Source organism: Anastrepha ludens, chromosome 4 (genome assembly GCF_028408465.1).
Source record: "Anastrepha ludens isolate Willacy chromosome 4, idAnaLude1.1, whole genome shotgun sequence".
NCBI lineage: Eukaryota > Metazoa > Arthropoda > Insecta > Diptera > Tephritidae > Anastrepha > Anastrepha ludens.
Window position 1 is genome coordinate 98448576 of NC_071500.1, and position 16125 is coordinate 98464700.

The 16125-nt window shown below is 39.1% G+C and overlaps 1 protein-coding gene across 1 annotated transcript; it reads right to left on the reverse strand.

Annotated features, from left to right (window-relative positions):
- Positions 1–767: 767 nt before the first annotated feature.
- On the reverse strand, positions 768–9216 carry LOC128860297 (digestive cysteine proteinase 1). Its single transcript, XM_054097738.1, has 4 exons — positions 8885–9216; positions 2969–3547; positions 2495–2908; positions 768–1527 (listed from the first exon to the last, which is right to left on the reverse strand). Exons 1-4 carry the CDS (start codon positions 8940–8942, stop codon positions 917–919), a joined length of 1662 nt encoding a protein of 553 aa, XP_053953713.1. The 5' UTR covers positions 8943–9216; the 3' UTR covers positions 768–916.
- Positions 9217–16125: the final 6909 nt, after the last annotated feature.

Here is a 16125-nt window from a genome sequence, read left to right on the forward strand (position 1 = left end):
TTCGAATTTCGTCGGTGCCTTTCGCGATCTTTATCACTCACGTGGAAATTGTCACTTTGGAAGCGTCAAAACTATTATTTAATAGTTGCATTTGTTGGCGCGTTATTACCGTAAATATTGATCAATATACGACACGTTTCAGCTGCAATTTTCTTTAAAAGCTAATAATGAAGGATGACTGCCCGCCAATGCTGTTTTTTCGGGACGAACGTAGACATTTTTGACGTCAGATAAAAACGGATCTTTACGCTTCAAACGAATGTCAATGTGCAATCGAGACCTCACATATGCACCTTCACGGAAAAAATCCGCAATTAATGAGGTGCCCAATACTTTGGCCGCCGAATCTGTTGGTGCGGGACTACCATTCGGAATTCAGAGAGGGCATAGGTTCGAATCTTGGTGAAACACCAAAATGAAAAATAAGTTTTTTTCTAATAGCGGTCGCCCCTCGGCAGGCAATGGCAAACCTCCGAGTGTATTTCTGCCATGAAAAAGCTCCCCATAAAAAATATCTGCCGTTCGGAGTTGGCTTGAAATTGTAGGTCCCTCCATTTGTGGAACAGCATCAATACGCACACCACAAATAGGAGGAGGAGCTCGGCCAAACACCTAGAAATGGTATACGCACCAATTATATATACATATATACTTTTGGCCAAGGCTGTATGTGCATATCGTCAAAAAAGCAGGTCTATTCACTACGCAAATACCTACTCACCGGGCAGTGCCTTCGGGTTGTATGCCGATTCCCTTGAAAAAATGCGTTTAATTAAAAAACAAGTACTTTATTTTTTTCTGTGATTTTTACATAAAAATATGATTAGGAATAGAATAATATTTTATGTGTATATGTACGTACATATAGTAAATATGAATATAATTATTCACCTCCCACACTTGAATACGTATCCTTTCACATTTCCACATATGTGGGCGTGGTCATTACACCGCAATTATTCTTGCGTGCCGACATTAAAATGTAGCCATCATTACCCCAATAGGTAGACCATGAATTCTTAACCAACCAATAATCTTCGCCATTAATTGTACCATAGCCCACAGCCAACACCGCATGATCCAACTCATCCAAACCATTCTTACATGTTGGCTCATAGTACACACCGTGCGAATAGAAACTGAATGAACGTGGTGAAGCATCAATGGCCACCGAGAGTGGTCCATGTTTGAGCAATGCGATCTTGAAAGCATTCGAATCGCCTGAGGTGACATTCACGAAACCGGTAATTGACGCAACGAGCGTAAGATTTTTCACATGGCAAAAACCATCTTGACCCAAATAAGGACCATAATCCTCCTCAGTGGGTATACCACCCATTTTCAACATCCACTGGTAGACGCGGAAGTCTTCACCACCATCGCAGCCATTATTACCATACTGCCAGGAGCAATCGATGAGCGCCTGCTGGGAGAGATGCACCAGATTGCCGCCATTTTTGAGGAAATATGCGCCTTCAAGGTGACCAACCGTGCCGAATGACCAGCACGAACCACAGACGGATTGATCTGAGGGGTGAAAGAAAAAAATGTTGATTGTAAGGTCAGAAAATAAGAATATTTTACGAACATAAGTACAAAAATTTAAATTTTCCAACAAGTTAAATTCTTTTTGAGCGCTTTCACCAACGAAAGCTTGCATTTCGGCGCAACTTTCATGAGCGCAATTAAAAAATATTTGACAATAAAACTGCGATTAGTGACGCCGTGCCTTATGGTGCCCACACTCACCAACGAAAACGTACGCCCGAATCAGCTGACGCGATGAATCAACGATCTACGATACTACGGAACGAAACGGTGGTGAGAATTCATTTGCATGGGGCTCTCAGTAGTTTCATCATGTCAGCTGATACGGAGGTACATTTACGTTGGTGAGTGTGAGCACCATTAGCCATAACCGTAGCCATAGCAATCAGCTGTTATGTTCGAACATATGGGCATCACTGTAAACGATTTAAAGTGCCGTAACCATATCCGTAGCCGTATGTATCCATAGAATTTTGGTTTTTCCCGTAACCGTAAGCAGCTGTGAAATACTTTAAATTTGTTTTGAAATTTGCGATACAAATTTAAATATTAAACGACGAAAAATTAATTGACTTAGTGGAAAATTATACGTGTTTTTGTGACAGAATGCAAATTTGTCATTAATTCTACTTCGATATTAGCTGTTTATGGTTACGGCATGACTAATTAACAAATGCTGTACGTCGTTCCCACCACAGTCGGTTCTACGTAACCGGAACTACCCGGATTTATATCTGGCCAAGGACTGTCACTTCAGCAGCATTTACCGTATATGTATGGGGAATGTATATGTTGCTGCAACAACAACAAATGCTGTAATGCTGCGGCTATGGTTATGGTTACGGCTACGGCACCACTAATTGCAGTTTTAGGCTCTTTTTAGCAAAAGCTCAACTTCTCAAATTCTTGTAAAATTAGCAAGTGAATAAAATTGTTTTCCTCTTACCCTTAACAGGCGTTACGGCACCATACAAACGCCAATCGTACTGATCGGGCAGATTGTCTTTCAGCTTTTCAACATCATATGGGAATGGTTTGCCTGTATTGTAAACGCCCGATGATCTGAAGCCGCGGCGTGCTCTTAATTCCTCGTCCGTTTTGTCAGCCAAATGATTTACCGCCAAAGTATAGCTCAAATGTGCACGATTCTTCGAATGTATGAAACGCAAATTTTGTCTGAAAATATTCTTGCGGTATTCATGTTCATCATCGGTCTTGTATTTGATGCCATGCTTGTGCTTGAAGTGATCGAAAGCGTGTTCGACATGGTGATCCACAGCAGGGTGCACGAATTCTTGCATTATATTGAATGTGGCATAGTGTCCGATGCCGGGGCCAGGGAAGGGTTCACAAACCATGTCTATGAGTGCAAATAACAAGTATGAAAATATGAAAGCAATAAAAACGGCATCAAACTCACCATCATCCAACTCGAACACTTCATTTGGTATGTCGTCGTGGTCATAGCTATCATAATCCAGGAAGTAGTGATCGAAATGGGAACCCAATAGTGAATTATAGCCACGCATCTCATAGCGCACCGGTATCGGTTGGCGTGAGGCCGGATAGTGTGGTGATTTCTTATAGCGCACCCACAAAGTATAGACATTACGTTTTTGTCCAATTACTTCCTCCAGTCGGAATTTGTCACAAGTGAAACCGAGGAAGTTTTCCGTGCCCAAAAGCGTGAAGTTTCTAGCGTCCGGTAGGATGGTTTGAATTCCTACACGATTCTCAGCGGTGCCATTCAATTGCAAACATTTGATCTTATTCAATTCCTGATCGGTGGTCACCGGTGCCAATTTAAGTGAAACGCCATAAGGCATAACACTGCCCAGCTGATAGGTCTTCACCATGCCGCCATAGTAGTCGATGCGGGAACGTTTCGTTGGTTTATCATACCAGGCATAAAAGGGTTCTGCAATTTCGGCATAGGGAATATAGAGCGTGCCCTTGGCGATGTAGGTCTCATCCCATTTTGGCGGTTTGGTGGCGAAAACTGAAAAATGTAAACGAATGGTTATGAAAATTTAGGAATATGATTTGTATAAAGGGGTTTAAGCTTGGAATATGAAATATACGAAGAATCAGTCGCATTTCAACTTCGGTAAAGTGTACTATCATAAAAATATTTGTTGCCAAAGGCTTTCACCCTTATATCTTTCGAACAGGAAACTGGGGGTACTTCCCGCTCACATTTATTTTATGAAAATACTTTACAGAATGGAAGGGGGGTGGTTGTTGGAATGCCAGGGTGCTTGGTCATAATACAGGGTGGGCCAAATAAGACCTACTAATGTTAAGAATAAATAAATTTTATTTTTTGACTATTATTATTATATTCATTTTTCTCTTTTTGTAGGTTATAATTGAATTGTCGGAAATTTATTATGGAACCCTACAGTACAACACAACGCGTTAAAATTATCGAGTTTTTCTATTTTTACACAAAGAGCCACACAAATTGATTTTTTAAATAATGTTTTGATGTCGGATGAAGCGCATTTCTATATACATAAATGGTTATGTCAACAAACAAACCTGTAGATTGTGGGGCTCTGAAAATCCAAGGGCAACACACCAACATCAGTTGCACCCATCTAAATGTACTGATTAGTGCCGGGTTGTAGCCACTAGAGTTATTTCTTCGAAAATAATCGGAATCGATTTCAGGAGCTTCTTACAGAACATTGATTGAAAACTTTTTGCGGCCAAAGGCGGAGCAGTATCCTAATTTGTGCAAAGACAAAGAAATATTGCTACCGACATTTAAGGCAATAGGCCGGCCGGTTCTAAACTATGCTGCGCCTGTCAGTGATTCGCAATGGACGAAGCTACAGACCTGCCAAAACACTGCCATAAGAACTGCGACAGGATGTCTTCTGAGCTCCAACTTACCCGAGAGTCCCCCGAAACCTTGGCACAACTACGTTCTGTATACTGTAGCAGCTTAAACTCCTACCTATCCACAATCGACCCCGACATACTCAACATATGTCCGGCTTGTGAAGGCACCCCGCACGACACTAACCACCTTTTCACATGACCCAACAAATCCACTCATCTAACACCCCTCTCCCTCTGGACCCTCTAGACGAAAACGACCGGTGACTTACACTAGACTGACAGGGCAAAGTTACTGCTACAACAACTATAAATCACTAAGAACCAATGCAAAAATTGTCAGACAATGCAAAAAAGAATTAAATGCCTTAGCACGCATGACAGACATCACTCTCATCTGGATACCTGGTCACAGGGACATAGCAGGAAATGAGAGAGCTGATGAGCTGGCAAGATAGGACGCCTCCTCTAGAATATCCAAAGTGGTAGCAGTGGGCTGCCCCCGAAGCGTCTACAAATGGAAGATCTTTTTGCAATTCCAGAAGCAGGCTGTTGACAGATGGACCAACACCGATACCTGCAAAATAGCGACGGAAACGTGACCAGAGTACAAGCGGGGACGAATTTCTAGCCGTCGCACAGTGGTCCCGCCGCGTAGGAAGAGCGGTCATAAGAACTTTTGCGTGATAAATGACTTTTTAGTACGTTTTTAAGTTGAGAAATATTTTTATTTGTTAAAAAAACATTAAGACATATAAAAAGTAATATATATATAATAAGAATATATATAAGATATAATAATAATAATATATAATAAAGTAATATATAATTAATATAAAAAGTCAAAGGAAAATTAGGTACACACATTTTTTATATAACATTTTTTTGTTTCGTTTAAAGTTTTGCATAAATCTTAAATTATAAACAATAATAGAAAAAAAACATTAAATTCCGAAAGGATGAGCAAACTTAGAAATACAAAACTTTTAACTCAATAAATCTAACACTTCTCTTGACATCATAGATTTCTTTCTACATTTTCGTAGACTAGATATAAATGGATCGGAATTAAGAAGAAGCCTGTGCAAAAGATCCGTGTTAGTTACAGTTCTTGAGTGCTTTCTGGTATTGTCACGTCTGAATTGTTTCACTAATTTATTACATGATTCAGCTGCCTCCTCTGATAATTCTCCAAGTGATAATAATCAATGATCGATCACCTCCGACCCATGAATGAGCACTTTATGAACTGATGCAGGTAAATTATATCATGAATATTTACTAATTTTGAATTTATTCGAATTAATTTTAAGACCAGATGAAAGGCATTGTAGGAGATAACTACATCTGTCTATAACGTGTTTGTCTATTCCTGTGATTTCGGATGATATGGTTGAATGAAGGAAAAATTTTCGTGCTGTATTTCCATCATTAGAGGTGCCACTTCCTCCACTTCGCGGTTTGTCAACTATCAAGCCTAATTGTTCTCTAAACTCCCTCTGAACAAATTCCTTTCTCTTAGCTAAAAGTGCTTTTCCCTCAGATGAACGTGCTTGCCACCTTTTAAATTCGATTCTATAAGAAACATGAATAAAGTATTCAAAAAAACTAGAGCTTTAGTTTCTTTAGCAAATTGAAAATGTATAGACCGACAAAACCTTGTGGAGGATGGGCCAGGGTTTTTTCAAATTATCTTATCTGGGTCAGCTGTCCAGTGCTGCCATCGAAACCCCATTTACCTACTAATTCATACTCAGTGCAACTTGATCCAGATATATTCACCAATGCTGGTTTTTGAGATTCGAGAACAAGTGTCGTCCAACAAACATTGTAAATTAATTTCGGCAGATGATTCTGTAACGTAAATTCCTGTTGGGTAACACCGTTTTTTTGCGTCAAGAACTTTTTTATAAGATGGTAAAGCGTTAGGCAATTTTGAATTAATAAAGTCTCTTAATAACAAATACTGAGGTTTGGTGAGTTTTGCCTCATTAAATAGAGACAAAACTTCGTCCGTATTGAATTCTAAAGAATTTGAATTTGATTGCTTTGAATTACTTAGTATTGCATGAATAGCAGAACTATCAACATTAGCTAGATCGGATAACCTGCGACGCTTTGTCCTCTTGCTGCAATCCTCAAAATCTTTTCTGTGTCTTTGCCTGTGTTCGCTCGGAGAAGGATTCATAGAGTTTGTCACCTCGCCCGACTCCCGCTTTTTCAACACACATAATTCGGTTTCAGTTAACCAATTACTGTACTTGGCAATCAGCCTTGTTTTTGATCTTTGCACTTTTTTCCAGTATCGAGAAATCCGTGAACAGATCCCAGAAACACGATTTTCAACGTCTTCTAAGGTTAAATTCTCAGAGTTTGGTAAAGCTTGAATTATGTTCTTCAGTACGTGGCGCCATCTATCAACATCATTTTTAATGCTATTGTAACATAACCACGTGCCCAGAATATGCATGCGCGTAAATGAACACTTCAAATTTACACCTAAAACAAAAAAAATCTTTGTTAGCAATCTTGGTAGAATCACATTTTTCAAAATCCTACAGATAGGTACAGATTAGACCCTATATCAAGCGCAATCGCAGGTCATCGCAGCTGGAAATTGTTTTTCCTTAAAGAGGACATACGTAAGAATATTTTAATGTATGTTTCATTTGTACAGATTCGTGCGAACTTAGTTAAAACTTTACAAACTTCTTATAAAAAAAAAATAAACGGCAAATTTTAAAGTACATATTTCGTACGGTCTAAAAACCTATTAAATAATAATTAAAAAAGATAACAAAACGTGTAACATGTCGTACATACCTTCAACTTGAATTTCCATTATACAACAGGTCATAAACACAGTAATGCTTAGAAAAATAACACTGCGTAATTACGGAGTGGAGACCACGCTAACTATCACTTTTCAAATTCTCTTACTTTGGAGGCACAATTATAAGTGAATTGCTTGTGCAGTTGAAATTTCTTTTGTACTCTATGTTACTATGACTAATGAACTAACATTTAGCTAAATATTGTTGCATAATTTTAACATGACTATTTTCATCCAATGTCCTATGGCGGAACCACTGTGCGTCGGTTATTTTTACGGCGGCAAAATAATTACCTATATTTTTTCGACGGGTTGATTTTCTGAACACTTTATGACAATCTGTTTTGTTTACAAGCAACAGCAGGCAAATAAAAATCAAATATTATTAGATTTGCACACGAAGCCCTGCAAGTTGTCAATAATTTAGAAAAAAGTGTTTTTTTTCTCAAATATAGCAAACGAAAGGATTTCACTACAAAATAAATTTTATCGTAACCACAAAATCTCAGCTGATACCCGGCCTGTCGTAATTATACGTATTTAACCAACCGAATTTTCCGACGGAAGTGGATCAGCTGATCACCACCCGTCAACCCGCTTTCCCGCTGCTATTCTGTTCGGGCCAAATACTACCAATGAATGTTAACCATTTTTCGCAATGAAGTTTTATTCGCATTTCATACAGACCCAAATACTCTTTTCTTTCGCTAACGGCCGGTTTCACGAAAGCAAATTAAGGGGTACCAGTGGTCTAGAGCTCGAAAATGTGAGCGATTTTTAGGAATTTTTTTTTTTGCAATAAAAAAATTAAAAAATATATATACAGTTTTTAGGCTTTTTATTTAACTTGTTTTACATACAATAATGGAAAAAAAAATTTGTTTTAATTTTAATAATTTTAAAAATGGTGGTGAAGTTGACCCTCCCGAAAAATTGGACCTGGACAGTCATAGACTACCGAGGTGAGGCCGCTATTAGAAAAAACTTTATCTAACATCCAACCCAACCAACCCATTCGGCATTGACGACCACTATACTTTTATTAACAAAAAAAAAATATTAAAACTTGGCGATTTTCCTATTATTAATAATATTTCTATTAGCCTGAACGCAGCTTTAAAGGGAATAACCATTCTATCAAATAAATAACAGAAAAAAATTGTTAGTAATTTTTTTTTTTTTTTTCATATAACGAAGCCGGGTTATGAACTCAAACCCATACGTTCGTATTCATATGATGCATGTCTTACTAAGATCTGCCATATCGCTCGCCGCTAAATTTATTTATATGCATACAAAAGTACATACATACATACATATGTATATACATACGTATTATATGTTCGCGAATTAAGTCAAAAACAAAGTGCGATGAAATGGCTGCTTTAACGATTCTTAGCTAAACAAAAACAAATTAAGAGCAGATCAAAGCAAATATAAAAAGAAGTTACTGAAAATGTTGAATAAAATGTGTGGAGAAACTAAAAAAAAGAAATAAAAAACAACTACAAAACTTACATATACACATATCCATACACACTTATGTAAAATGAGCACAGTCACTTGGTGTTAAATACACAATTTTTATTACTCAAAAACACAAACAGGTAGGTTAGATTTTAATTTCATAGAATTCCACGCTTAATTAAATTCACTTACCATCCGCACTCAGACCGCAAGCCACCAGCACAATCAGCAAAATCACCGCAAATCGCATTGTGTGATTACAAACCAGTCGACTGATTACTCACAAAACTTGCGCTTTGCACAGAACTTTTGCAACTGTTTTATTGATATTTCACAGCGAATTTATTGCAATTCCACGATTCCAAGTAAAAGCAATGATTTCTTTTTACACCACAGGTTTCAAAATATATTACACATACTTATGTGTGAAAATATGTAAATGCGATAATCAGGTTACTTCTCCTTTTCAAATATAAATTAGTGCCGTGTTCTATCGGCCGCTGCGAGCGCACTACTAAACATTTTGCTCAGCTACAAGACCAACGCAAGCCTCCTCTGACAATTCAATATGTGTTGTGCGTCCGTCAATGAAACAAAAATACTCAATCGCTTACAAAATACATATACATACGTACTGCATGTTCTTATAAAGACCGATTTGGAGGCTTGAAGAGCCAACAGTGGCGGTTCAAACAGATAGTACGTATTTACAGTGGATAAGGCACCGAGAAAAACTAATAAAAAAATCTGTACAAAGTCCATGCCATCACCATAGGGTGCGCCAATACGACATCCTAGTTAAAAAAAGATCTGCCTATTTGAAAATGTCTGCCCTTTTTATTTTAATAAGGTGTGCAGCCATGAAGGTTTCGTTTAGAATGAAAAAACCCAGAAAAACCAATAAAAAATCTGTACAAAGTTCATGCCTCTATAGGGTGAGTCAATAGGGCATTTAGTTAAAAAAAGGCACTGCATATTTGAAAATGTCTGCCTTTTTTATTTTAATAGGAAGTGCAGCCATGAAGATTTTGTATAGAATAAAAAATGAAAATAAAAAAACCGTGCCACTATAGGGTGAGGCAATAGCGCATTCTAGTTAAAAAAAACACTGCTTATTTGAAAATTTCTGACTTTTTTATAGGAAGTACAGCCAAATAGATTATGTTAAGAATAAAATATTTAATAAGTGGTCACACATAATACTTATACAAGAACCATGGGTATGTCACAAGCGTATCTGTGGTCTAAGTGCTATGTCGTGGGGACAAATACTTCATTGTGAAGGGAATGTGAGACCGCGAGCATGTATTATCATGCCGAGGTTGATCGAACACACGATGTTAAAAGAGCTATGCTCTGGAGATATCGTTGCTGCAAAAATAAAGTACTGGAAAAGTGGGAACAGTGTCGAAGCTATCATAGTTTCGGCCTACCTACCCTATGACTCTGTACAGCCACCTCCTTCGAGGGAGCTAAGAGAAGTGGTCAAGTACGCAGAATCCAATAATCTGGGGCTAATAGTGGGCTGTGACGCAAATTCACAGAACATTGTGTGGGGAAGCAGCAAATGCAACCCCAGAGGTCTCAAGTTACTGGATTTTATCCTGTCATCCGATTTGGTCATCCAAAACACTGGTAACAAACCAACTTTTGTGACCAGAAGGAGACAAGAGGTGATTGATTTAACACTTACCAATAGGTCAGTTGGAAATCAAATCAACCGATGGCGAGTTTTGGAAGAGGACTCTCTTTCTGATCATCGTCTTATCGAATTCCGACTGGGAATTGACACAATATCAATACCTTCCGGTAGGAATCCTCGAAATGTGGACTGGGACAGGTATGGTGAGCTTGTAACAGAGCGATTACCAAACCTGAAAAAACTCAAATCAGCAGAAATGATTGAAGATGCTACTAAGAAATTAGAAGGTACTTTAATCAACTGCTTTGAGGAACTGTGTCCACTCAGGCAAAGCAGACAGGGGAAAGCGGTTCCTTGGTGGAACCCTGAACTGTCGAAGCTTCGTGTACGGTCCAGGAAACTTCTTAATAAGGCCTTGAAGACCAAAACAGAAGAGGACTGGGCCAATCATCGACTTACACAGAGAGAATATAAGAAAAAAGTACGGCAAGCCAAACTTGAATCCTATAGAAATTTCTGCAGTAACGTCGAAGAAATGAGGGAAACAGCGAGACTTTGTAAGGTCCTTCATTTAGACCGCTCAGTAAGGCTGGATTCCATTCGAAAACCTGATGGTTCATACACCATTTCCAAATCGGAAACGTTTAATGCTCTACTCGAAACCCATTTTCCGGGTAGTAGAACTCTCTCTGAAGCTGAGAGTGGCATGAACAATGACGGTGGCAACGGTGGAACCTCTAGGTACAGCTGGTATATTGCTAGTCGGATAGTGACAAGGGAATCGATAAGGTTTTCCTTATCTTCCTTTGACAACTTTAAGTCCCCTGGACCTGACGGAATATATCCAGTAATGCTTAAAAAAGGAGGAGACAGGCTGATTGAGGCCCTGAAAAGGATCTTCACAGCCTGTCTTGCATTTGGTTATATACCATCCCAATGGCGACGCGTAAGAGTAGTATTTATTCCAAAACCAGGAAAAGATGACTATTCCCTAGCAAAAAGTTTCAGACCAATCAGTTTGACATCGTTCATGTTGAAAAGTCTGGAACGAGTGGTGGAGAAACATATTCGAGTGGGGGTATTGCCGAGAAGTCCACTTAGTAGAAATCAACACGCTTACCAGAGTGGAAAATCATGTGAATCAGCCTTACACGATCTTGTTAGCAAGATTGAAGCTGGGCTGGAAGCTGACGAATACACAATGGGCGTGTTCGTGGACATTGAGGGGGCTTTTGATAATGCCACTTTCGGCTCGATATGTTCTTCTGCCGAGCGACACGGAGTTAATCAAGCCATTATAAAATGGATATACTCCATGCTCTCTGAGAGGCTGTTAACCGCTGGTGGGAGCGACGACGAGCAAATCACAGTCAGGGCCAAGCAAGGATGTCCCCAAGGGGGTGTTCTTTCTCCGCTGCTGTGGTGCTTCGTCGTAGACTCCCTATTAGCGGAGATGCAGGAACTCGGCTTTCACGTCCAAGCATATGCGGACGACGTCTGTGCGCTAACATCGGATAAATCCTTAAGGAGGCTTTGCACGAAAGTGCAGAGTATCCTTGACAAAATCGATGATTGGTGCATGAGACAAGGTCTTTCCGTTAATCCGAACAAAACAACCATAGTCTTGTTTACGAGAAAACGGAAATTGGATGGACTCAGTCTTCCAACACTGAAAGGTGTGACACTTGGTCTTTCCAACGAAGTTAAATATCTAGGAGTAATCTTGGATAAGAAGCTGACCTGGGAGACACACGTTTCACTGAAGGTGAATCGTGCATTGAAGATTTTTCAGCAATGCCGTAGAGCCTTTGGCAAAACTTGGGGTCTGAAACCTGCTGTGGTCCTATGGATATACACGGCACTTATCAGACCAATCATCACTTACGCTTCTGTGGTCTGGTGGCGACGGAGCATGGTTAAGTCCACAATCCGGGAACTATACAGGCTGCAAAGAAGTGTATGTTTATGCATCACGGGTGCCATGAGTACAACCTCTGGAGATGCCCTAAATGCTATGCTTAATTTGCTCCCCCTGGATCTTAAGATACAACAGGAAGCAATAAAAGCAATGTGTAGACTCCATAAATATGGTTTCTGGCACGAAGATGGAACTTCGGGACACAGAGAAATCTTTAAGTTGCTGTCGGAGCAGTATCCACTGTTTTTGGCACCTAAAGATGACCTGATACCCACAGTTTCGTTCGGAAGGAAATTTGATGTCAGATTTCCATTGCGTGAGCAATGGAGCAATCCAGAATGCATGCAGGGAGGTTTGACGGATATTTTCTTTACCGATGGGTCCAAGACTGAAATAGGGTCTGGAGCCGGATGGTACTTAAACGATAGTAATAAGTATCACTATGCTATGGGGGGAATGGCAACTATTTTTCAAACAGAAGTTTTTGCCATCCTAAAAGTAGCCGAATGGATAATCGAGAGGAGATGGAGCGGGAAACAGATTGGAGTCTTCAGTGACAGTCAGGCTGCATTGAAGGCCCTGGAGAACGCGAAGCAAACCTCGAAGATTGTTCAAGAATGTAAGAAGAAGCTTAATTCTGTCGCAAGACAAAACAGGCTTGTACTTATATGGGTTCCGGGACACTCCGGTGTTCAAGGAAACGAAATTGCCGACGAATTGGCCAACCGTGGATCAGCGGTGCCCCCACAGGGGCCAGAGCCAATAATCGGAATCAGTCCCGCAGGAATCAAGAATTGGATCAACGATTATGTAGGCAATCTACATAAAGAGCGATGGTCCGGTCTAGAACGCTGCAGAACTGCAAAGTGTTTTGTGACAAGTCCGAACAGAAAACTGTCAAACTTTCTACTAAAACTTAGAAGGAAAGACATTCGGTTGATGGTCGGCATCATTACAGGACACAACCCATGGGGTCAGCATATGACCACCATTAGAATCATCGAGGACCCGGTATGCCTGTCCTGCTTGGAGGAGGCGGATAGCACTGAGCACTTTCTCTGTGAGTGTCCTGCCTTTGCTAGAGCGCGACTACGGGTATTGGGTTCCGATGTCATGGGAATGAGTAATATTCGTTCTCTAAAACTGGAGGATATTTACAGATTCGCCAAAGAATCTGGAAAATTCTCACAGGACTAACTATCTCTATCTCTGTCTCTATTCTTTCCTATCTCTTTCTCTGATACTTTTCTCCCTCCCTCCTTAACTATCTACCCCCTTTCCAGAGCTTTAAATACAATGGGCTTTTTAGCCTGAGTGTTTTAGGAGCCACCAAATCTCATGGTGCTCCTTGGCTCGACCTCTTCAAATTCAAATTCAAGTGGTCGCTAGTAACAATCGCTTTTTTCGCTTTTCGATAATATTTTGATACTTCCTTTTTAACAAAGTTTCTCTTCCCTTTTGACAAAATGTCCGATGTCTTTTTGACACTTATTGGTCCCTGGGACAAAATTTTTTAAAACATTTTGATATTTTTGGAAATGAAATGACATGAAAATAAAAAATCTATTTAAGAAAAACATCATAATGCATATTTTATCGCTCCTTGTCGGAGCATAAGGCGGAGTCAAATGTTCTCCAATGATTTCTGTCAGCCGCTATGTGTCTGCTTTGTTTCTAGGTGGCGGTGGAAGCACTCTCGTGGGGGATTGTGCACATCCAAGTTAGACGTGGGCGAACTCTACATTGACTTCCTTGTGGATTCCATTAAAAAGTCATTTGGGCAGCCATATCGCCTTCTCTACGGCGAGTATGTTCAATTCAATTCCATTTTAGTATTTTTATTTCGGAATTAATTAGGCAGCTTTTCGTAAGCAGAAGAAAGTAGATATTGGAGAGTATTCTCGGCCAAAAGGTACGACATATAATTCTGAGGCATTTGTTGATAGAAGTTGGAAGACGTGGACAGCATTTTGATATACAGCGGCCTTTTGACGAAATCATCGATAAAATTTTGGCACTCAACGGCTCGGTTTGCAAAATTACGACAGTCGGTTCTACGTTAGCGGAGCGACTCGGATTTATTTCCACCCAAGGAGTGTCACTGCAGCAGCATTCCTCATACAGGTATTGTCAATGTTTATACTGCTACAATAACAATATCAAACTTTTCGATACGTTTTTGACACAGATCGGTTGTTATTTTTTCAGAGACCGCCATTGGCATATATTTTTTATAAAAAAAACAAAAAAAAAATGTATTTCTTATTGTTTTTAGGTTGTCCTTCTTTATTGCATTTTCATCACATATTTTCCCTGTTCCCTAATAAAAGTTTCTAACTAACCCTTCCAACAAATCTTTTTTTCATAAATACGTAGCTTCGGTTGGTTTTTATTTTCGTTCGGGATTTTATTTCGCATGTTTTTTTAATCTTTAAATCTCTTCCATAAAACACCCTCTCAGTGATATTTCACAAAAGGAGAAGGAAAAATGCTAAATGATGTAAAATATTTTTTTTTTTTTGTGTTTTTGACACTCATCAGCCTTTTGAACAAAAATTTTCGCTGTTATTTTGTCATAGTACCGGTGCTATGGCATCAATGCAGAGTCCCATCTCTTCATTCAGCTCAGTTTAGTTGTTCTTGAATTATTTATAAAATTGCATATAATTTTGTAGACATAACCGTCAACTCTTACAATTTCGGCAATGCGTTTTGATAATTTTATTTTTGCGTTCCTCAGTCCTATAATGAAAGATCTACGACCAAAACTCAATATTAAAACATGACAGCAGCTAAGCAAAAAATGCTGTAAAAAACCGTCACCAAAAAGAAGGCAGTCTAACTGAGACACCCAATTCTTTTCTACTCAAAACTAGGGATTTGGGTGGCGATCTTTGAAATTCTTTTATTATGACAAACTAGTGGAAGAAATAGAAGAAGATGATAATGTATACAGTAGGTTCTGTTTTTATGCGGTAGATACGTTCCGCAAGAAACAGCATAAAAAAAAACAGCATAAAAAAAGCGACTAGTTCTATAGTAAAACTATAGATACGTTTCAAATGCTAAAACCGCATAAATCTGAAATAATGTAATAAAATCGCATAAAAAAGGGCACTAGTCCATTGCATAAACAAAATATTGTATTTTTGAAAATTATATCTTTATTTAAGAAACGTCAGAATCGAAAAATAAATTTAAGTCAGAAATAGAATCAGACAATACCCACATGTTGCGCGTTCGTTTAAGATTTGGCGTAAAATCACTTTCGTCACTTTAGGAAATGTACACGTCTGATCTAGATGGTTATGCAGGCGGTTCCATACTTGTAGGGTTAGCATTTCTGATGTAATCTGTGATGAGTTTTTGCTTAGCTGGTTTAGAATCTTGTTTATATGTACAATTCCCGATAGGTCGTCATGCATTTTGTAATTAAAAAAAAACCGCACTATTTCAAAACCGCATAAAAAAAAGCCGCATAAAAACAGAACCTACTGTACTTAGATAAACATTGGGGGATTATAAAAGTGCTACAAACTATTTATAATATGTATATATTGTAATATTTGTAGACCCACTATTGGGTTCTCCAGCGGGTAGATATCTACAGCCAACCAGAGCTGTTGATGATGATGAAGGCGTTTCCACGGTAGTCGGTTCTACGTTACCGACACGACCCGGATTTATATCCGGCCAAGGAATGCCACTCCAGCAGCATTCCCCATATGTAAGTATGGGGAATGTGTATGCTACTAAAACAACAACATGATAATGAAGGTTGATGGGATTTAGGTTGGATAACTGGCCCAGGCTGTCGAAGAACTTACAGAACTCAATTGTCTGGCTGCCAAGCCCAGACATTTAGAGGGAAAG

Excerpts from the sequence above, each read along its gene's own strand:
- LOC128860297 (XM_054097738.1), bottom strand. The coding sequence starts at position 8,942 with ATGCGATTTGCGGTGATTTTGCTGATTGTGCTGGTGGCTTGCGGTCTG. Across the intron at positions 3,548-8,884 it reads TTGCGGTCTGAGTGCGGATG|TTTTCGCCACCAAACCGCCA; the intron begins GTAAGTGAATTT and ends TACATTTTTCAG. Across the intron at positions 1,528-2,494 it reads TGCCGTAACGCCTGTTAAGG|ATCAATCCGTCTGTGGTTCG; the intron begins GTAAGAGGAAAA and ends TTCACCCCTCAG.